The sequence below is a fragment of the Felis catus genome, chromosome D1, assembly GCF_018350175.1.
Source record: "Felis catus isolate Fca126 chromosome D1, F.catus_Fca126_mat1.0, whole genome shotgun sequence".
NCBI lineage: Eukaryota > Metazoa > Chordata > Mammalia > Carnivora > Felidae > Felis > Felis catus.
The window spans coordinates 6,540,363-6,563,434 of record NC_058377.1 but is presented as its reverse complement, the minus strand read 5'-3'; the positions used below and the strand labels follow the sequence as shown (position 1 = coordinate 6,563,434).

General features: G+C 43.5%; 2 protein-coding genes across 4 annotated transcripts in view; one reads left to right on the top strand and one right to left on the bottom strand.

Annotated features, from left to right (window-relative positions):
- Nucleotides 1-14,465, bottom strand: part of RAB39A (RAB39A, member RAS oncogene family) — a 30,943-nt gene extending 16,478 nt beyond the window's left edge. Inside the window, exon 1 of the mRNA XM_003992327.6 lies at nucleotides 14,079-14,465. Coding sequence (XP_003992376.1) covers nucleotides 14,079-14,305 — 227 coding nt within the window. The 5' untranslated portion in view covers nucleotides 14,306-14,465. The remainder of the gene's footprint in view (nucleotides 1-14,078) is intronic.
- A 98-nt stretch (nucleotides 14,466-14,563) lies between these two features.
- Nucleotides 14,564-23,072, top strand: part of SLC35F2 (solute carrier family 35 member F2) — a 137,782-nt gene continuing 129,273 nt past the window's right edge. For 2 of the 3 annotated variants that reach the window (XM_023238903.2, XM_045038017.1), the window contains exon 1: nucleotides 14,564-14,703. The gene's annotated coding sequence lies outside the window, so the exon portion shown is untranslated. Of the gene's footprint in view, nucleotides 14,704-14,742; nucleotides 15,027-23,072 lie in introns of those variants that run through there. The other variant, XM_045038016.1, reaches the window with a different exon arrangement.

Sequence of the window (23,072 nt, the reverse complement as noted above, 5' to 3'; positions counted from 1 at the left end):
TTTGAATGTTTTATTTTTTTTCCTACTGTGTTTCTAAAAGCTCTTTTGTTCTCAAAATATTTTTTTAAAAAAATTGGCATCCTGTTCTTATTTTATGATTGTAATATTTTCCCATTATCTCTATTAGTAAATTAAAGACAGTTATTTTTTTCTTTGTGAACCTTCCCTTCCCCCTTATTAAATTTGTTTCTCCGGTTGCCTCTGGTCTCTGTTTTGGTGTCTAGGTTTTATATTACAGATTTCCTAATATTTCTTGCAATTGCTCCTTGAGACCAAAAGCCCCACAGTCAGAGAATTAGGCTGGATCACTGAGTTGAGGAAACTCCCATGTTGGTAACTTACATTTCTCTTCTTGGGCTAGTCAGATTCTTCAGAAATGACTTCACCAATGTTCAGGGGTTCTGTTTTTTATTTTTTTTTTTTAACCAATGTCCTGTTTGAAGGGTGAGGGGCTGACTGGGAGCTGTTGTGGGGAGGGTGGAGGACTAGACTGTAATAGCATCCAACATGCATGCATTCACTTAACGCCCTTACTTTTTTTTTTTTTTTAATGCCCTTACTTTTAGTAAGAGACCCCAACCTCAAGTGTACCTGGTGCTTCCAACTGAAGACTGTATATTTAATTCTTTTCCAAGAATAAATTTCCAGTTTTTTGCCAATGTGGGGGGAGGGGAAGTCACCTGATGTGTGGAATGGTGGTAGGGATGTGAGGATCCAATCCTTCTTTCTTTCCTTTCTCTTTTCTTTTTTTTTTTTTTTTAATTTTTGAGAGAGAGAGAGAGAGAGAGAGAGAGAGAGGAAGAGAGAGAATACCAAGCAGGCTTCGTGCTATCAGTGCAGAGCCTGATGTGGGGTTTGATCTCAGGAACCATGAGATCATGACCTGAGCTGAGATCAAGAGTCAGATGCTCAACCAACTGAGCCACCCTCGGTCCCCAGGATCCAATCTTTCTTAACTAGACCGACATTCAATGATGCTCATTTTAGCACTTGCACTTCCAGAAGTATCTTGTGCCAACCATTTCCTGAGTCTTTAGGGCTTGGATGGTATATACTGGCTTGGGTTTTTAGCTTTTTCCATCGCTTGCTTAGAAGCCAGTTTTCTTGAGTCTCCTAATTCATTTACCATTCCTCCATCTGCTTTCCTGCTTCCAAAATTTGGTTGCTGTTGTTTCTTTACCTACTTTCCTTGTTTGAGGGTTTACGGTTCCAAAACAAAACAGAACTATGGTCACTTTAGTGAGATTTCAGGGGAAAAAAGCTAAAACAGACATAGGTGTTCAATCTGCCATCATGACCTGAAGCCTCTTCTTTTTCTATTGCGGTTGGTCCTTCTGCTATTTCTCACAGATCCTTCATGTCCCAGCATCAAGGACCGTCTTCTTTGGGACACATACATCCTCTGAAATGAGCCCTCACCCCAGGCACAGAGGACAATTCCTCCCTTTGTTCTACCACTAGAACTTTATTTTATTAAAAATTTTTAAATATTTATTTCTGAGAGAGAGACAGAGTGCAAGCGGGGGAGGGGCAGAGAGAAAGGGAGACACAAAATCTGAAGCAGGCTCCAGGCTCTGAGCTGTCAGCACAGAGCCTGACATGGGGCTCAAACCCATGAACCATGAGATCATGACCGGAGCCGAAGTCAGACGCTTAACTGACTGAGCCACCCAGGCGCCCCTGGAACTTAATTTACTACTTACTGGCCTTTACTGCAATTATTTGATTGCTATCTTTCTTTGCTGCACGTCTGTAAGAGAGAGGTCTAATGGTCTCCCAATGTCTATTCTCCCTGTCTACCTTTAGTGACAGAACTCCCAAGTGTTAGCTGGCACACAGCAACTCAGATAGAGGCTGTATTCCCCAGCTCTCCTGAAGTCAGCTGTGGTCCGTCCCTAAATCCGGTTCAACGGGACATGAGAAGCAGTGTGTGCACTGTGTGGTACATCTACTTGGAAAAGCCATTGGCAGTAGGCTTCCTCCTTCTCCTTCTGACCTGACCTTCGCTAGGAAAATGGAAAGACAGAAGGATCCTGGAAGGTGATCTTGAGGCAGAGCCGCGCTGACCGCCCAGAACCATTCACTCTGGACTACGGTGGCAGGAGAAACAAAGCTCTGTATTATGTAAGGTGCCATATTTGGGCAGCTCTTAGTTACAGCAGCACAGTCTGCACCACACAGAGAGCAGCATGGACCTTGGATGTAAGACTACACCTTACTTTTCGCCCGGTACCCAATACCTACGGCAGGCTACTTCATACAAGTTTGTTCATTGCAGCGGCAGGGCTCACTCCTGCCACTAAGTGCAGCAATGCGGTCACGGAGTACTGTGTAGACGCCAGGGAAGTGTCATCGCGGCCACACGTGCTTGCCGTCAGGTACCGGTATTGCTACTGTTGTGCAAAGCGATTTCACCCTTGTTTTCTGAATATAGCAGTAAAATAATGGTTTGGTGGAGAGGATAATTAACATGGGTATACAGAGGACAGGGGGAGGGGTTTGTGTGCAAACAGATTAACTTTCAAGACGGAAACTGCAAAATGTGTCAGTGAAACTCTTTTCAATCACAACAGGAGGCATGTTGCAGCAGAAAGGACACTGAATACAGAGCTAAGAGAACAGGGTTCTTTGGCAACCCACTAAGGAGCTATAACCTCTAGGGCAAGTCAAAGCCTTCCTGGACATTAATTGCATTATTAAAAAATGAGACTGTTGGGGGCGCCTGGGTGGCTCAGTCTGACTTCGGCTTGGGTCATGATCTCGTGGTTCGTGACTTCGAGCTTCGCATTGGGCCTTGTGCTGACAGCTCGGAACCTGGAGCCTGCTTCGAATTCTGTGTCTCCCTCTCTCTCTGTTCCTCCCCCACTAGCACTCTGTCTCTCCCTCTCTCAAAAATAAAAAAGACTAAAAAAATGTAAAAAAATAAATGATAGTGTTGTATCAGACCACCTGTCTGTTCCCTCCCAGTCCTGTGGCTACGGTTATTTATCTACTAGAATGGCCAGCATGTTGACCACAGGTGGCTGACCTCCGTGGCTTCTTTCCTGTATGTTTCTCCCCCACTTTCTTGGAGGTTGTTTTCAATTCATATCTCACTCATTTTCTTTGCAGCCAATGGTGCTTTGCATACAACTAACTACATCTTGTCTTCCACCTTTTTTTTTTTTTTTTGTAATTTATTAAGTTTATTTATTTTCAAGAGAGAGTGAGAGAGAGCATAAGCGAGGGAGGGATAGAGAGAGAGGAAGACAGAGATTCCAGACACAGGTTCCAGGCTCCATGCCATCAGTGCAGAGACCAACACGGGGCTCCATCTCACAAACCACAAGATCATGACCTGAGCTGAAATGAAGAGGTGAATGCTTAACTGACTAAACCATTCAGGCCCCCTGAAATTTCAAGAGTTTTAAAAGGGAAAACTTTTAAATCATATGGTATCATGTCCAGAAGCACCAGCAAAAGAGACATAGAGAATCACATGAAAGAAGAAACCGTGAGATTCTCAAATATATTTCTAAAACAAGGAATTGCCTACACTTTTTCTTTTCGAAGTATTGTTTCCTAAAGTGCTCTATCTCCTTACCTACCTACCTACCTACCCATCAGTTACTAAAATGCTTTTGTAAAAAGACTCTGAGTTGGGAAATCTCGTATCTATCTCGGGGATTCACAATGTGTATTACCAGGTCCATATATTAAAAGCTCTGACAAATCCCTCAATTTCCCACCCTATTTAATCAAGGAAACCTTTTCTCAAATTACACCTATTAAAATCACTCTGAACAATGCTATACTGAAGAAAAATGAGAGGCAATGCCTAGAATTTAAGAAATTATAATCTTGCAAATATAACCACTCTACAATCCAGCAATTGCACTATTAGATATTTACCCAAAGGATACAAAAATACAGATTTGAAGGGGTATATGCACCCTAATGTTTATAGCAGCATTATCAACAATAGTCAAACTATGGAGAGAGCCCAAGTATCCATCAACTGATGAATGGATAAAAAGATGTGGTGTGTGTGTGTGTGTGTGTATACACACACACACACACCACATCTTTTTATCCATTCATCAGTTGTATACACACACACACACACACACACACACACACACACACACACACACATGGAATATTACTCAGCCATCAAAAAGAATGAAATCTTTCCATGTGCAGTGACATTGTTGGAGCTGGAATGTTTTATACTAAGCTAAATAAGTTGGTCAGAGAAAGACAAATATCATACGATTTCACTCATATGTGGAATTTAAGAAACAAAACAGATGAACATATGGGAAGGGGTGGGGGGACAAAGAGAAGAGAGGGAAACAAACCACAAGAGACCCTTAATGATACAGAACAAACTGAGGGTTGATGGAGGGGAGGTGGGGGGGTGATGGGGCTAGATGGATGATGGACATTAAGGAGGGCACTTGTTGTGATGAGAACTGGGTGTTGTATATAACTGATGAATCACTGAAATCTACTTGTGAAACCAATATTGCATGATATGCTAACTAAAATTTAAATTTTAAAAAAGGAGAAAAAAAAGAAATTATAATCTTTCTTCATAATGCCAGAAAGTTCTTAACATCTATCTAACTCCTGTTTGGACAATTCTCTCTTAATCTCTTCTCAAAGAGGGTTCAGTTTGGGCTCCACACCATTCTTTTTGTATTTATGAGGCAGGAATCTGTTATTAAGGCCAGCCCTCAGCTTTATTTATTTGAGGCTGTTTCACACAAATTCCTACGAAAAGGAAACACATTTGGAAAGACTAAAAAATCAGAAGGGGGCGCCGGGGTGGCTCAGTCGGTTAAGCGTTGAACTTCAGCTCGGGTCATGATCTTGCGGCCCATGAGTTCAAGTCCCCCGTTGGGCTCTGTGCTGACAGCTCAGAGCCTGGAGCCCGTTTCAGATTCTGTGTCTCCCTCTTTCTCTCTCCTCCCCCGCTCATGCTCTGTCTCTCTCTTCTCAAATAAATGTTAAAAAAAAAAATTTAGAAAAAAAATTAAAAATCAGAAGAAAAAACACTCTGAACATTCTTAGTAAACGAAGATAAATTTATTTATTTATTTAGAGACAGAGAGAAAGATAGAGAGCAAGAGAGCAAGAGAGAGCTTCCCAAGTAGGCTCCGCGCTGTCAGCATGGAACATGAGATCATGACCTGAGCCCAAATCAAGAGTCAACGCTTAACCGACCGTGTCATCCAGACGCCCCGGCACTGAGATATTTTTGATGGCTTTGTTATATCAGTTATATCCTAGCTACTGATATCAGTTGACGGTCTTAAAAGACACACTTCCAATAATACAGTCATTTGACTTAGCAAGTTGTTCCTAAATTAAAAATGAATTGCTACCATAGGAAGGAAAACAGAAAAAGTCACTACATCTCAAGAATGTTTAAGAGAATGCTGTTCACTGGGGCAACTTGGTGGTTCAGTTGGTTAAACATCTGACTGACTCTTGACTTTGGCTCAGGTCATGATCCTGTGGTCCCTGGGATCAAGCCCTGTGTTGGTAGCCTGGACCCTGCTTGGGATTCTCTGTCTCTCTCTCTCTGTCTGCCCCTGCCCAGCTCACTTGCTCTCTCAAAATAAAAAAAATAAACATTAAAAAAAAAGAAGAAAGAATGCTGTTAAGATTTTAAACCAAACTAACGTCAGCTAGCCATCAATATTTACTTAGTCGTGCTTATATGCAGAACTGCTTACCTGTATTTTGAAACTCTTTTCACAGCTTAAAGTAAAAATATACTTTCACCTTTGTTTCATGTTTTTCTGGAACTCCTAAAAGTCAGACCAGTACTTTATTACATAAAGTGATTCCTTTCAGAAAACAATGTTTGTTTGTTTTTACCATAAAAAGATGTCTTATGATAAGCCAGGTAGAGTGTGTGGGGTAGCAATTAAAGAAAAAAAGTTTTTAGTGTTTATTTATCTTTCAGAGAGAGAGAGAGAAATAGAGAGAGCATGAGCGGGGGAGGGGCAGAGGGAGAAGGAGACACAGAATGTGAAGCAGACTCCAGGCTCCGAGCTGTCACCACACAGCCCGATGCGGGGCTCAAACTCGTGAACCTTGAGATCATGACCTAAGCTGAAGTTGGGTGTTTAACCGACCGAGCCACCCAGGCACCCCTGGGGTAGCAATTTTTAAAGTGAACTTCCCTAAATTATGTATTAGCAGAAGTGATGAAAAGTTGCTGACATTTAGGGATTTATTAAAATCAAAAGTATAGGTTTGCAGGTACTTTGCTTTAGAAAGAATTAAAATAGCTTATTAAAGCAATATGTGATGTTCCCTGGTGTGTGTGTGTGTGTGTGTGTGTGTGTGTGTGTGTGTGTGTGTGTATCTCAGTATCACTTTTTCCACTCACCTTTTCTACTGCTTGACAGAGCAGACTAGAAAAAAGAAGATTCCCTTTAACTCAGTCAGGATAAGAATAACTAATATAAGAAATATCCTTAGGCTGTTCCAAGAAGTCCATTTTAAATTTTTTTTAAGGTTTATTTATTTTTGAGAGTGGGGCGAGGGGTAGAGAGAGAGGGAGACACAGAATCCGAAGCAGGCTCCAGGTTCTGAGCTGTCAGCACAGAGCCCGACACGGGGCTCAAACTTGTGAACCACGAGATCATGACCTGAGCTGAAGTCACACACTCAACTGACTGAGCCACCCAAGCACCCCTAAGAAGTCCTCTTTAAAAACTTTAGAGCAACATGACGATGAAAGGGAAGTTGTTAAAAAATCTTTATATGCTTGGGGCGCCTGGGTGGCGCAGTCGGTTAAGCGTCCGATTTCAGCCAGGTCACGATCTCGCGGTCCGTGAGTTCGAGCCCCGCGTCGGGCTCTGGGCTGATGGCTCAGAGCCTGGAGCCTGTTTCCGATTCTGTGTCTCCCTCTCTCTCTGCCCCTCCCCCGTTCATGCTCTGTCTCTCTCTGTCCCAAAAATAAATAAACGTTGAAAAAAAAATAAAAAAAAAAAAAATCTTTATATGCTTGGCAAAGCGACACTGGCTAGAAATTTCTACCCTCTCTGAGCAAAGCACTTTTCTTCAAGTGAAGACTTCACTGTGGTGTTCTATGTACTCACAACATCATGTCTAAGTTTCTTTTTCTAGCCCTTGCTGTGAAAGCTAAACACGGGGTCGAGGTGCCAGAACAGGTGGTCATCACTGCAGCGTCAGGAGAGGAGATTCCAACCCCCACCGGCCCCATACCTGGAGCTCTGCTAACGGGCAAGCATCAGGATGAGACATTCTCTCACTAGGTGGCCGCCCTCTTTTAGAACAGCAATACTGCTGGCAAGACTCTTACTAAGTGGTTTTCGACCATGGGTAATTTCGTGTCTCTCCCTGAAGCCAAAGTGGACAACGAAGGGACGTGAGGGAGGACAGAAGACAAGAACAGGCCGAGGACTCACTACCCAAAATACAGAAGAGAAGTGGGAAAGCCCCCAAAAGTCCCGAAAACGAGCTTTACCTACTTTGCAATTTTGCCTAATGCCAGCCCAGGGCCCTTAGGTATCGGGCGTACAATATTTAGTTTACTTCAGGATGTATAACCACCTTCATGTACCAATAGGGGCACTGAGGTGGCGGCCACATCTACCACATCAACGGAGTTATTAAGAAAAAAGAAATTAAGACAACGACAGGTTTTTCTAATTACTAGCTTGTTTCTTGACTGCGCTGACTACAGAGTCACTCGGAATGGTCTGAATGTCCCGAGGGGACAAGGCAAGCAATCTCTGCAGGATAAAAATATGTCTGGCTACCTGTGGCGTCTTTTCACATTCCGTGACGCTTGTCAGAAAAGACGCTGGCTCGTTCTGACATACCATTTTACCTGGAAACACCACAGAACCCTTTTTGGGATGATTGGTCACTTCCTTCTGTGAATTTCTCTTTTCCAAAAAGTAGACCTTCACAGATACATTTGTGTTGTATGACTTGTCATACATATCTAGTATATTTGCATTTGTGTATATGTATTTGTGTATATGTGTATTATGTGTATACGTATCTTAAAATGTGGCTGTGGGGAAGCTGATTCACAGGTAGTCAACGCGTAGCAAACGAGATGGTCAAGTAGCCCGTGAGATTATTTTCTTCCGTGAGTCTCAGTAAGAGGCTCAGACACTAAGAGAACTGGGAGCTGGCAGAGTTGGAGAAGAAAACGAACCAGAGTGAAAACCCACAAACTCTTGCTTTTGGAGCTTCCATACTTCCAAACACCTGTCTATTCCATGAGCCTTTGTCATTCAGAAGATCTGGATCATTTATAATTTATCCCAAGTATCTAAATTAATTTGGCTAGATTTCTGTTACAACACAAATAATTAAAAAAAATTTTTTTTAAATATTTATTTATTTTTGAGAGAGAGAGGGAGAAAGAGACAGAGTGAGAGTGAGGGAGGGGCAGAGAGAGAGAGAGAGAGGGAGTCACAGAATCTGAAGCAGGCTCCAGACTCTGAGCTGTCAGCACAGAGCCTGACATGTGGGTTGAACCCACAAACTGTGAGATCATGACCTGAGCTGAGGTCGAACATTTAATCGACAGAGCCACCCAGGCGCCCCTGCGGCACAAATAATTTGAACCAGGACATTATTTTATCTGATTACTCAGTACAAATAGAGCCTTCCTTGTATCGTGTCTAAAACCTGGAACGACAGGAGACTGCAGTGATTGTGGAGCTTAACTGTGGACAATTTCTGCTCTGTTATGTGTGCAGTTGTGAACCCAGCAATCCAGGATTGGAAAATCTTTTTCTGTTAAAGACTATGAACTGTCGTAAAGAGGGTAGGAATCAAACACGAAACAAAACAAAACAATTTAGTTTAGGCACTTAATGAGTTCTCTTGGGGCATCTGGGTGGCTCAGTCGGTTGAGCCTCTGACTCTTGATATCGGCTCAGGTCATGATCTCACGGTGTGTGAGACGGTTCCCGCCTTGTGCTCTGCGTCCACAGCGTGGAGCCTACTTGGGATTCTCTCCCACCCTCTCCCTCTCTCTGCATCTCTCCTCTCCCTCTCAAAAATAAATAAATATTAAAAAAAAGTTTCTAAAAAAATTCTTTTAAGGAGAAATAGACATTGCTTTTAAAATTAAAAATAGAGAACATAAATTAAGCCACTTTTACACATTAACTTTGTATCAATGTTTTGAAGGGGTAGGAGGGAACACAGACAGGTCGGAGCCAGAGGGACAGATGAGGGGAGAGAAGCCAGAAAGAAATAGGAGAGGAAGCGACACACTAACACAAAAAGGAAGGAGAGAAAAAGAGGGAGGATAGGAGGAAATGAAGAGGGACAGATCCAGGAAAGGGGCAATGGAAAAACAAAACTCAGCTGAAGGAGAGGAAGGACACGTGAGGAAGACAGAGATACACAGTAGAAGGGTTGCTAGAGAAGAGATGACAAGACAGACAGAGGGGTAGGGAGGGGTCCAGAATGTTCAGCTTGTTAGGCAGAGGCCATCCTCAGGTTCTGGGGGCCCAGTGGAGCGGGGCGGGGTGGGGGGCAGCGTCCCTTCTCTGGCATTTACTACTTACAGCCCTTTGTCAACGAGCTGGTTAATGAACTCCTGAGGTCTCCCACTGCTCCAAACCTCAACAGTTTAGGGATTCCGCCTAAAGAATGTGACTGTGCTTGGGGCGCCTGGCTGGCTCAGTCGGTTAAGCATCTGACTCTTGATTTTGGCTCAGATCATGATCTCAGGGTTTGTAAGATCGAGCCCCACATCTGGGCTCTGTGCTGACAGTGTGGAGCCTGCTTGGGATTCTCTCTCCTTCTCTCTTTGCCCCTGTCCCGCACACTCTCTCTCAGAATAATAAATAAATATTAAAAAAAAAAAAGGAATGTGACTGCACCAACTCACCAAGGGAACTTCCCTCAGGTTGTACTCGTTAGAACACAAGTTATCATACATTTTCATATTTTTTTATTTTTTATTTTTGAGAGAGAGAGCGTACGCACAAGTGGGAGAGAGAGGCACGGGGGAGAGAGATTCTTAAGCAGGTTCCACGCTCAGTGCAGAGTCCAACGTGGGGCTCAATCCCACAACCCTGGGATCATGACCTGAGCCGAAATCAAGAGTCTGACACTCGGCCAACTAAGCGACCCAGGCACCTGGATTTTTACCTTCTAAAAAGAGCCTGTCAAATACATTTGAGACATGCTGGTTTAATCAAGGTTAAACGGGCTTCCTTGGTACAGTACTTCTGAGAGCCTTTGATATGAATTTTTAAGAGAGTTCTACATGGAATGCAGGGATTCCCAACCTTACCTGGTCACAGAATTCATTTTTCAAGAGAATCACAAAGGTAACTGTTCTTGCAGAACACACTTCGAGAAGCATGGCACCAAGAGGATGCTATTCTCTTTACATCTGAGCTTTGCAATCACTGGCTGTAACTATAACATCCCGAAGATCAGACAACAAGGAATAAAAGGCAAAATCTGGTTTGAAGCCCTGAGGTTTCCTAGCCCTACAGCCAACACTGCTATTTCTTTATCTCACTTTATCTTTATTTTTTTTTTTAACATTTATTTATTATTGAGAGACAGACAGACACAGAGCATGAGGAGGGGAGGGGCCCAGAGAGGGGGAGACACAGAATCTGAAGCAGGCTCCAGGCTCCGAGCTGTTAGCACAGAGCCTGATGTGGGGCTCGAACTCACGATCTGTGAGATCATGACCTGAGCCGAAGTCGGTTGCCCAACCAACTGAGCCACCCAGGCGCCCCTCACTTTATCTTTATATTGCTTTAAGTGCTTTTTATGGGAAGTTCAAAATTTAGAACCTTATATTTGATGCCCTCTAATATTTATCCTGAGTCACACTGTGCCGAACAATATTCTTGCTTCTTTTCCTGCGAAACTTCGTCCACTATGATGATTCAAAATTCAAAGTGGTGGGGCTCCTGAGTGGCTCAGGTCATGATCTCATGGTTCGTGAGCTTGAGTCCCATGTTGGGGCTTCACATGGACAGGCAGAGCCTGCTGGAGATTCTCTCTCTGCCCTCCCCTGCCTGCTCTCTGTCTCTCTCTCACAATAAATAAATAAACTTAAATTAAAAAAAAAAAATCAAAGTGGCAATTGCTACTTTCCCTGCAAAGCCCACCATGCTAGGTCCACATTCCCTTCTTCATGGGCACACGGTAGCTCATCTACCTGTGGCCTTTTAACTCCTTCCTCCTCAGTGAACTTAGAGCTGAAGGGATCTGTACCACATTGGTCTCACTTGCGTAAAAGGAACACTGCTTGCTCTATTTCCAAAGGAACATTCTCCATTTCCATTCCCCTGTGCGGGAACACAGTGTTCATGAAGAAGATGATGATGTCTCAGTGGTGGCAGAAAAATAAGAAGGTACCAGAATGATGGCTTAGAGCAGAGTCACTCCACCAACACGGACCACTTACCTTGATGAAACTGTCACACAAAGAGAAATAAACTTTTATCTTTAATGAAGGCACTGTAATTCTGACTTGCCTTGATGCAGGAATTTGACATTTATCCTCACTAACACACTGTTAATCATAACAAAAACATTTGAGTGTTATAATTTACGGTATGCTCACATAGACATTATTTTTGTAAACCTTTTTCACTTTGATTTTGTTTCTTCTTTTTGAAAGTAATTATTGTCTTCTAGCATGTGTTAATCTGAACACTGAAAGTCAAGGCTTAATATTTGTCAATTACATCTCAGTAAAGCTGGGGTGGGGGAGAAAATGAAGATTAGGTAGGGTCATAGTTATTGCCTCACTATTTTGTTCTGTTTTTTTAATGCTTTCAAACTATACTCTGAGTTGTCTAAAGTAGGTTCCTTTCTGCTCGTTTATATACAATCAACAATAAACCCTCAGATATAAAATTCCCTATGAATTCCTAATGATATGACTAATACCTTCATGAACTATAGTAACTTTCTATGAAATAAAATGTATCTATTACTCAAAAAAGTATCTATTTTCTTCTGAAAAGACACAGAGTGGTTTAACAATGATTGTTTCAAATGCAATTTTATGTTGAAATATTCTGCTAACCTACAGAAAGGCAGTATTGGAAGGTAGCTATTGAAATATGTATGTATTTATGAATACGTCTTTGGTAAAGAGCCAGACAAAATAAAGCATGACTCATTGTCAGTAAACATTCCCTAAATGTCCTTGTATTATTATGGGAGAGGTACCGTCTGGTTTTAATAATGTATATAAAACAAATTGCTATTTACATCTGCTCAAAGGCATTAAAAAACAATGATCTACTTAGCAGAAAGGACTTTAAAGTCTAACAAATTAATTATCCTTTACTTTGTTGTCAATAAGGTGAGGAATTACTTCTTAGGAAATAATTAGATACAATAAGACTTCACTAATGTTTCTTGTAGTTGCAACTCACTAGTTTCTAGAAGTTTAAGGTATAAAGAGTATGTTTTCATTACATTCATTTTAGAGGGTAGAGCAAGAGTTATTAGTAAATGCCTTTTTTTGGGGGGGGGGAGGACCACAAAATATCTTAAATTTCATCTCTGATTGAGATCACAGGTGATGGAATCTGCAAACCATCTTACAATGGTGAAAGAGGAAGGAATCTTAGAGATCATAATAACCCCATTTTACAGATGAGGAATCACAAGTCTGAAACCCTATTTAACTAAAAGAGGCTTCTTGAGAAGGAAAAACAAGGTTCCTCATGGACTTCTAGGGATCGTACAATTCGAACCTTGAACAGTAACCTTTACCATCTCTCTGAAGGGCTGGCCTTCCCATCTTTCCACTCCACGCATGGGAGTTCCCGGATCGTGTGGATCAGTGTGTAGCTGGGAACGGAAGCCAGCACTTTACAAGCTGGAACATCCCCACAGAAGTATGCTGATCTCATTGGGAAGTGCTGGGGGCTGGGGCTGGGGCCGGGACGCCATGTTTGGGAAGCCCCCTCCTGGAGGACTGCATTTCACAAGCGGAGGACTTGCTGAAGATTGCAAAATGCTTGCTTAAGCGAGTTGTAGGTGACAATGCAATCTTAAAAAAAAAAAAAAAAAAAGCCCAAACACTACAGTATATCAGATTTCCTACCTTCCTCTAAAACAAAACAAAACAAAACAACCCCCCCCCCAAAAAAGTGTCCTCCAATCCCAGAAATTTAAATACGCTTTATTACGTAGTTCGGTCCTAAACACCCAGGAAATGCAGGCAGATTACATCTAGTTCTTAGTGACATAACACGACCGTCTTTGCAAACTCTCGTGTGGGATCCCTCCTCCTCTACTGAGAACGCACGTTCTGATGTAGCACCACCCTGGAACGTTAAGCGCCCACGCCAAATAACAGAAAAGCGAAAGTTCGTGACAAAACCTCAGGGTGTCTGTCTCCTCTCCACCAAACCACCGCAGATGACAAACTTCGAAACACAACTCAACCCTCACCAAACAGCACCAGGAGCTCTCGGCTGTGCCTGCGGCCCCGAGGTGGCACCGAGCAGCTCCCGGAGACGCGTTCCCACGGGTCACAGGGCCCAGAATTTCTGAGGACCATTAGAGCATCCCCCTCCCTCTCCGAACGAGGCCCGGTGAGCTCATGCAGCAGGCTGGGGGTGGGGGACCCACCACCAACGTAGGAGCCCCACTCCGCAGTTCTCCCGGGCCGCGTGCAGGGGGAGCAGAAGGGGAGCTCGGGGTGGAGGGGGGGCGGGGTGGCAGGGTCGGGGTGTGCGCAGAGAGGGGCGCCGAGTTTGGGGAGCAGGCAGCAGGGTGGTGGTGGGGGGGGGCGAAGAGTTGGGCAGGGGCAGACAGATCGCGGAGCCAGAGGGGGTCCGCGAGGTGGGGGGGGGGCGACCCGGCTCAGGCGGGAAAGGGGGCGCAGGAAATGGGCGCCAAAGGGAGAAGTGAGAAATTGCGGAGGAGGAAGTCGTCCCTGGAAGAGGAGGGGCAAAGGGGAAGCGAGAAGGGAGTGTTTGCACTTTGGAGAGCGCAGGGCCGGAGCCTCCTCCGAGCCGGGAGGGGGCGGCCGACGCGCCGAGGTCCCCGGGGTGGAGGGGTGGGGGCGGCGGTCCCGGCGGCCCTACCTGAAGCGCTCCTGCCCCGCCGTGTCCCACAGCTGCAGCTTGATCCTCTTGCCCGGCTCGATCTCCAGCAGGCGGGAGAAGAAGTCCACGCCGACCGTGGGGTCGCAGGCGGGCGAGCGCAGCCCCGGGAAGCGGCCCTGCGTGAAGCGGTGCAGGAGGCACGACTTGCCCACCGTCGAGTCCCCGATCACGATGAGGCGGAACTGGTAGATCCAGATGGTCTCCATGGCTCACGTGCCCCCGCGGGCCGCCCCGCCCGCCTGCCCTCCAGCTGCCGGGCAAGTTTGGCGGCGGGAACTGTCCCTTCAGCACCGCCCGGGCGCCCGCCCGCCGGCTTCCAGCATATTCCTGCGACTGCAGCCGCCGCCTGTTCCCCGCCCTCTCTGGAGGGAGGGGCGGGGCCCGGCCGCCAGAGGGGCGGGGCCTCGGGCCAGGGGGCGGGGCGCGCGGGAGGGGGCGCCGGGCTAACTGCGCGCGACTCCCGTCCCCGCCCTCGGTAAATCTCTTTCCCTGAAAGCTCACTGGGCGCCGCCGGGAAGGTGGGTGTGGCGAGAGGACGTGACGGCAGCGGCAGCCAATGAAAGCGAAGCAAGGACTCCCCTCCGCGAGGGTCAGCCAATGAAAAGTGAGAATCGTTTTCTTACGGTCGTGGGGGCGGGCTTGTCAGAGCCAGAGTGGGCTTCTGCGAATGGGTCACTTCTGGGGCGTCTTTCTTCCCACGAAGGCCCTGCCCCTTCCCACGCCCCTGAAGGTGCCCGCCGACGGCGTCCTGCAGTCTAGCCTTGCTCAGCGCCGCCTCCCGCGCGTGCTAAAGCGAAGGAGTTCAGAACAGAATGGAAAAAAATTTGCAGAGCAAGGTCTGGATGCTTCTAGCAAGGGCTTTGGCCATTGCTCCTGCCGCCGCCGTGTATCTTCTTCCAGTACCACGAAGAGTGAGAAAAAGACCAGGTATCCTCTACATCCTCTCTGGGGACTTGCAGCCCCAAGAGATACAGAAGGGACCAAAAAAAAAAAAAAGTGAGATTTTGAGATGCTTATAAAAGTTCCCATTCTCCTGACTCCGTTCTGTAAATCGGAAAAATCCTATACTTGGCAGAGTCAGCTCCGGGATCCAGATAAACCAAGCACACCTGAATTCTGATGAGATCTTACTACTTCTTCATGCCTTTCTTAAAATTGAATAATAGTGAATTCAAGGTTCTATCTTTTTAAGTGTATTTTTGCTAAAATAGAGTTTTCAGTAAGTCCACCTTTTTTTCATGCCCGCATCCAAACTTACACTATTGTTATTCATTCTCCCTTTCTTGTTTTGGAGACAAAGGTATCGCTTTCAATATCTCATTTAATTCCCTGTCACCCAGGGGATTTTGGACTCCCTCCCCCACCCCTCCACAGTTGATCTTTTTGTCATGCTGTTTATACCTCATGCCTCCTTGTCTCCAATTGTTTCTATTCCTCAGTGTATACAAACATGCTAAAGAGGTCACAGTCCTAAAGCCAAACAAAACATCTCTACATATGCTTCTCCTTTAGATTTTTGCCTTCTCCATTATTCTCCTTTTCAAACATTAGGAAAGAACTACCTATACTCATTTCCTACCCACCAGTGAGTCTTCAGCAGCCTTCTCCATACCTAATATACCTGTGAAATTATTTTTTTTTAAGATTTTATTCTTAAGTAATCTCTACACCAATGTGCGGCTCAAATTGCAACCTTTAGGTCAAGAGTCACATGCTCCCCTGACTGAGTCAACTGGATGCCCCTCTGAAATTGCTTTGGATAGGTTGCCAGGGATTTTCTGACTATCAAATCCTCTACCCTCTCCTCATCATCTGTCTTTAGGTATCATTCTTCTTGACCTCCCTGTAGCTGTTATGGACTATAATCTGTTGTTAAAAGCCGATTGGCTGACCCAGCTCTTTTCCATAGTTCTCTTCTAGTCTTCCTCCAGGTAGGAATGGCCCGGTGACAACAGAGATCTGAGCAATGAGACTTAAGTAGGGCTTTTGGTAAACCTTTTGCTTTCCCAACAAGGGACTGGCACCCATACTGCCCTTCACTCTTTCTCTTTTGCTTTTCCTTCCTACCTGGAAGAATAAACAACCATCCTGTGACCAGAGAGATGAAGGTTAGATGCTAAAGATGTTAGTGGAAGAGAGAGGAAGAGCATGAGTCCTCCGTGGAGTTGTTGATCTCTTGTGCCAGCTCTGGACATCTTGTTTGAGACAAACCAGTTAATCCCTGTTTAAGCCACCGATGGTTGGATTTTCTATAAATTCAATCTAGATACTTTTGTTTCTTGGTTTCTACATAAGCATTCTTTCCTAATCTGTATTTTTTAACCTTATTCACTGACTTCTCTTTCTGTCATTCATTTCTTAAATATTGCAGTTCCTAAGAGACCCACTTTTCCTCTCTTTACCCTCTCCTTCCTTTTTCTATCACTTTGAACTACCTCTGGTGACCTTACCAACTCCAGTGGCTTCAGTTACTCCCATACCCAAACCACATGTCCTTTCCTTAACCACTACTCTGTCTTGAGACCCACATTTCCAGAATACCTCTGTCCTTAAGTGTTGGATACACATTTCAGATTCAACACATCTGTTTTGGTTAGGATTCTTTGAAACAAACTCCAGTCAGGGTGATATAAAAAGATAAGTGCACTTATCCTAAAGATACAGAGGTATTTTTATACAGTCCACAAGCAGGAATGTAGATGGTGTCATAAAGGGATTGGAACTAGGAAAGAGAAAGCTGTAAGGAACACAGGCAGCATGTGTGTCTGCCTCTCTCATATTTACTTCCTTCTAACATCTGCTTAATTCTTACCTGTCTGTGAACCAGCTCTGTCTCCTCCTTAGTCCATTTGGAAGACTATGGTTGCTGCAAGTTCCATGTTAGATATCTAGACACATCCAGAGACCAATTTCCATTTTTCTCCAGAGACAATCCAGTTGGCCCAGTTTGGAACGGGTGTTTATATCAAAGAGATAAGGCCAGTGAGACAGGAAGATGTAACAAGCCAATCCCTTTGGATGGGGTATATGGCATATTAGCAGTTCTGGAAGAAGGGTTGGTCAGTGGCTTCCCTTTGTGTCAAAAATATAGCCTCTATAGTGTCCAAAAGTGAACGTAGATTTCTTGTCGTGTTTCCTTTTCCTGTATTTTACAGGTTAGTGTATTTAGTGTCTGTTGTAGCTCCCTGGACAAGTGAGAGCCTGTGCCCCTGAATCTAGGGGCTAGGGGTTTGTATTTGTATAAGGAAGAGATGGAATTGGTCTAAAGGCAGCAGAATGTAGAGCTAAGGATAACCTAATACATAGCATCCTGGACAAAACTAAAATGGAAAGCAAGATAGACAGCTCAAGTGAAGCATCTTAAAGAAACTAGGTAGGTGGAGCAGAACATAGCTACAAGCCAACAGGATGGAAACGGGAAACCAGCCCAAAGAAAGGCTTCAATGAGAGGTCAGAAGCATAGCTTAATTAGACACCGTTAGCCAGAAGAAAAGGCATGGGACTTTTTATAAGGTCCCCAGCCTCAGGAGAGATCTAACAAGGATCTAAGGTAAGGTAGTTTAGACACAGCGTTCAGGTGATTAAGATAGAATAAAAACTTCATCCATGCCAGACTCCCTTCTCTCCTTTGGCATACTCAGCCAATTATTAAACCTTGTTATGTTTACATCAGTGGTATCTTTCAGATTTATGACCTTTTCTGAACTCCCCGCTGTCACTGTCTTTGTTGAGTCTCTTATCATTTCGGACTGTACTGCTCAGGAACAGTAGGCATTGGTTTCCTAGGCATTGGTTTCCTAGGTCTGTTGTAACGAAGTACCACTAACAGAATGGCTTAAAGTAACATTGTCTCATAGTTCTGGGGGCTACAAGTACAAGGTGTTGCCAGGTTTCTTCCTTCTTTGGGCTGTGAGGGAGAACCTGTTCCAGGCCTCTTGCCTCCCTCCTAGTGCTTTGCTGGCAATCTTTGGCATTCTTTGGCATGTAGGTGTCCCATTCCAATCCTCCATTGTAACATGACATTTTTCCTGTATCTCTTCACATAGCCTTCCCTCTGTGTATGTGTGTGTCTGTGTCCAGATTTACCCCTTTTTATGAGGACACCAGTCACAGTGGATTAGGGCCCACCATAATGACTTCATTTTAACTTGATCATGGGCCAAGACTGTTTCCAAATAAGGCACGTTCTGAAGTCCTGGAGGTTAGGACTTCTTTGTGTCTCTTTTGAGGGATATAATTCAGTCCATGACAGACTCCCATGTAGTTCTGCATTGCATCTAGAATTATGGCATTGGACACTTTTGATGACTCATTCACCCTAGGATGAAGTCTGAATACCTAATTGTGTGATATACCTCCAACCATAATGTGGCATCTGTGATCTAGTCAGTGACTTCTCTACATGACATGCTATTCATGCTACACTTTTTCCCCCATGCCATTGCATCCTCTCATTATATCCCTTTCACCCTCCAACTGGTCAGCAAATTTCTATTTCTCTTTCAAGGCCCAGAACAAATATTATCTCTGCTTTGTAATCTTTCTAAACCATTTATATCCCCAAGGAGAACTTATTTTTCACTCTCTGTGTTTCTACAACAGTTAAGCAAAGAGTACTCTGTACTTCTGTGATATCTCATATCTTCTATAATGTATTTCATTTTGAATTATGGCTATTGGTTTGATGGTCTGGTAGACTGTAAGTTCCTCAAGGCCAGATGCAATGATTAACTCATTGTTATTTCCCCAGCACACACACAGCTAGTGCATGGTGGTGCTCTATAAATGCTCACTGAGTGGAAATGAACTGTTAAGCAAAATTCTCTATGTCCCTGAACTTCTATATATATGCAGTCTGCACATAACCTGATGAGCTTCATAATGAAGTAAAATTGATTAAGTTTATGATTAATACTATGATTAGTATAGATTAATATTATATATTAATATACTATATAGATATAATATAGATTAATAATTATTCAAAGGCAAACTTTAGTATCTGCCTCTGAATAATCCATGAATAATTTTAAGTATATTTGGATTATGCGCCTGGGTGGCTCAGTCAGTTGGGCGGCCGACTTCGGCTCGGGTCATGATCTCGCGGTCCGTGAGTTCGAGCCCCGCGTCGGGCTCTGTGCTGACCGCTCAGAGCCTGGAGCCTGTTTTGGGTTCTGTGTCTCCCTCTGTCTCTGACCCCCCCCCCCCCGGTTAATGCTCTGTCTCTCTCTCAAAAATAAATAAACGTTAAAAAAATAAAAGAAAAAGAAAAAAGAAAAGGCACATAGGACAGATTAAAAAAAATTTTTTTAATGTTTATTTACTTTAGAGAGAGAGAGCACAAGCAGTGGAAGTGCAGAGAGAGAGAGGGTAACAGAGGATCCAAAGCAGGCTTTGTGGTAACAGCAGAGAGCCCGATGTGGGGCTCCAACTCACAAACCATGAGATCATGACCTGAGCCAAAGTCGGATGCTCAACCAGCTGAGCTATAATTCCATGTATGAGTGAACCTATATGGTATTTGTCTTTCTCTGACTGCCTTACTTCACTTAGCATAATACTTTCTAGCTCCATCCATGTCATTGCAAATGTCAAGATTTCATTCTTTTTTTATGGCTGAGTAATATTCCAGTGTGTGTGTGTGTGCGTGTGTGTGTCTGTGTGAATGTCTATGTGTGTGTATCACATCTTCCTTATCCATTCATCAGTCAGTGGACCCTTGGGCTGAATCCATAGTTTGGCTATTGTTGATAATGCTGCTATAAACATCAGGGTGCCTGTATCCCTTTGAATCAGTATTATTGTATCCTTTAGGTAAATACCTCGTAGTGCAATTGCTGAATCTTAGGGTAGATCTATTTTTAACTTTTTGAGGAACCTCATGCTGTTTTCCACAGTGGCTCCACCAGTTTGCACTCCCACCGACAGTGCAAGAGCGTTCCCCTTTCTCCACATCCGCGCCAACATCTGTTCTTTTCTGTGTTGTTAGTCTCAGCCCTTCTGAAAGGTGTGAGGTGGTGTCTCATTGTGGTTCTGATTTGCATTTCGCTGACGATGAGTGATATTGAGCATCTTTTCATGGGTCTGTTAGCCATCTGTGTGTCTTCTTTGGACAGACATCTCGTTCTTGATTCCACTCTTTCTCATCTCTCCATAAGTATCCCCTCAGCGAATTCTATAGGGTGTGTATTCAAAATATGTCTAGATTCTAGTCATTTCTCAGCACTTCCACCCCTGCCGCCATGTTCCAAGTTGCCGTCATCTGTAGTCTGGATTACTGGAATAGTATCTAATTAGGTCTTGCCCTGCCATTACTATTGCTATTTTCAACCTGGAAGCTACCACCCTGCAAGATATAAGTCAGATCTCGTCACTGCTATGCTCCAGAACTTCTAATGGGTTCTGATGTCACTGCAGAAGTCTAATTCCTTGCCTTGGTCTCTCATTACCTCTTGGGCCTCATCTTCTCGTCTTCACCTTCCTCTTTAATACCTTCACAACATACTGGCTTCCTTTTCTTTTTTTTTTTTTTTAGGATTTTATTTTTAAGTAATCTCTACACCTGGTGTGAGGTTCGAAGTCACAACCCTGAGAGTTACATGAGATCCAGAGTTGCATGCCCTACTGACTGAGCCAGCCAGGTTTCCCGATAAGGGATCTTTAAATTGAAAAGGTAGTGACATTTAATTTCAGATACGAAGACTGAAGACTTTGGATGGGAATTAAAGAAAAATGTTTCTGGGTATGGAGAATAGAGAAAGAGTTTTATCAGTTAGAATTTTGTATTTGTAAATGGGGTGTTTTGTAATCTTTTCCTACCAATGATTGATTTTGATAATAAATTTGGTGTTGAAACTAGCTGTTCTCCAAGTGGTTCTACGGGGAGTCGTGAGATGGATGACTGAGGGCTCCATATGAAGTGATTAATATCCTCACTACCCTCAATACCTGATCCTCAAAATCAGGAGCTGATTACACTGGAACTAAAGTTCTCATTTGTACTGATTAGCTAGCCTCATTTAACCGTCTTATAGGACCTTTTGAGATAAATAGAGTTTTCCAGAGTGTATGAATAGTGTGGACTGAAATAATTGCATAAAATTAGAAGTCAGTTTGAAATGTGTATGCATGCCATTCTCAATACTCTAAAAAACTATGATCTCCACAATTCTTTTCTGAATAGGGTGGTTCATCCAAAGTGAATCAGAAGTCAATTTACACTTTTAAAATATACTAATTTTCAGGATGCCTGGGTGGTTCAGTCGGTTGAGCATCTGACTCTTGATTTCAGCTCGGGTCATGATCCCAGGGTCATGGGATTGAGCCCCACATTGGGCTCTGTGCTGAGCATAGAGCCTGCTTGAGATTCTCTCTCTCCCTCTCTCTCTCTCTGCCTCTTGTGCGCACTCTCTCTTTGTCTCTAAACAAACAAACAAACAAACAAACAAACAAAAATTTTCTAACTTGTGTAGGCATTGTTTTTATTTTGTTATGTTTGCCCCACAAGAAGCATGTGGATGGTAGAATTTCCTCTGTATACCCCTCTGTACTTAGAAGATACAGCTCTGTAGCCATTGCATTGTGAAGGCTTTTGCCATTTCTCATTTGGACCAATGTCCAATTCCACTCCCCATCTCCGATACAGTGAGCTTATATAAACATTCAGGAATTTAAACGACCTCAATAAACATGGGGAGGGAGAAAAAAGCCTGAATCAACAGAGTTTAAACCTGCAGCGGTTGGGGGAAAAAATAACTACATTAGGTCATTCAATAGAATGGAGACTCAGATGAAGCTGAATTTTAGGAAGATAAAGTTATAGTTCGTTTGCATGCTCGAAGCAGTAGGCTGAAAATACTTGCCCGCTAAAAGAGGAAGAACTGATCCAAATGATAGCTGGCATATAAGAGTGATTCAAATACGTGTGTACTCCAGGAAAGTATGCACATCCTTTCGTACACAACATGCATCTGAGTCTCAGGACTTTTGTGAGAAATACATATGTGAGTGGTGAATGAAAAATCTCCCAGAATGCGTAGCTGAATTTGTCACATCATCCCTCTGGAATGCCCATGGTGGACTTCTTATATCAGTTGGTTGTAGTCTCGTAATAGTGCCTGTCTGTCTCTCTTGCTCCAGAAGTCATTCAGGTTGACTAAATTCTGGTCAATTCCATTTTGTATATATCTTTCAAATCTGTCTATACTTTGTCTTTCCCGGTACTGTTGCCCTGATTTTGACACTTAACATCTCTTACCAGAATTGCCATAAGCTCAATTCCTCTGGTTTTGTCCAACTCCCAAAGATCTTCAAGAATCTTTCTAATGATTAGAATAATCATATTACACCTAGCTAAAACTATTTCAAATATCCCATGTATATACATATATACAATGCTTAAAGAATAACGTCTAAACTTATTAGGATGGCATAAAAAATATGCTTTGGTACCATGGGGTTTTCCTTCATCTTCTATTTTCTGTTTGCTTTTACGTTATTATGGTATATGTGGCTCCTGAAATGCCACGGTCTAGCTCAACACCATATACTTTGCATCTGTAGCGTTAGCATTAGATTAGACCGTGAGTGACAGAAACAACAAAATAACAATAACTTACATATGAGGGAAATTTATTTCTCCTTCGTGTAAGAGAAGCATGAGGTTGCACTGTCTAGGGTCAACAGGGTGGCTTTACAAAGGTAGGGACCCAGGCTCTACCAACATAGAGGAAGCACAGCTCTTAAACCCAGAAGAGAAACTGAGTTCTTTTGACATCGTTTGATCCCTAGCATCAAGCTGTAGCTAAAGCAAGTTATACCCTTGGATTTTTAAATTGTACGTGTGCTCGTAACTTCAGGCCACGGTACCTAAGGTGAATAAGGAAGAAAATGAAGACGAGAAAACTTTGATAGACTGAGTCCATGGGTAGGTGCTCTTTTTTTTTTTAATTTTTTTTAATGTTTATTTATTTT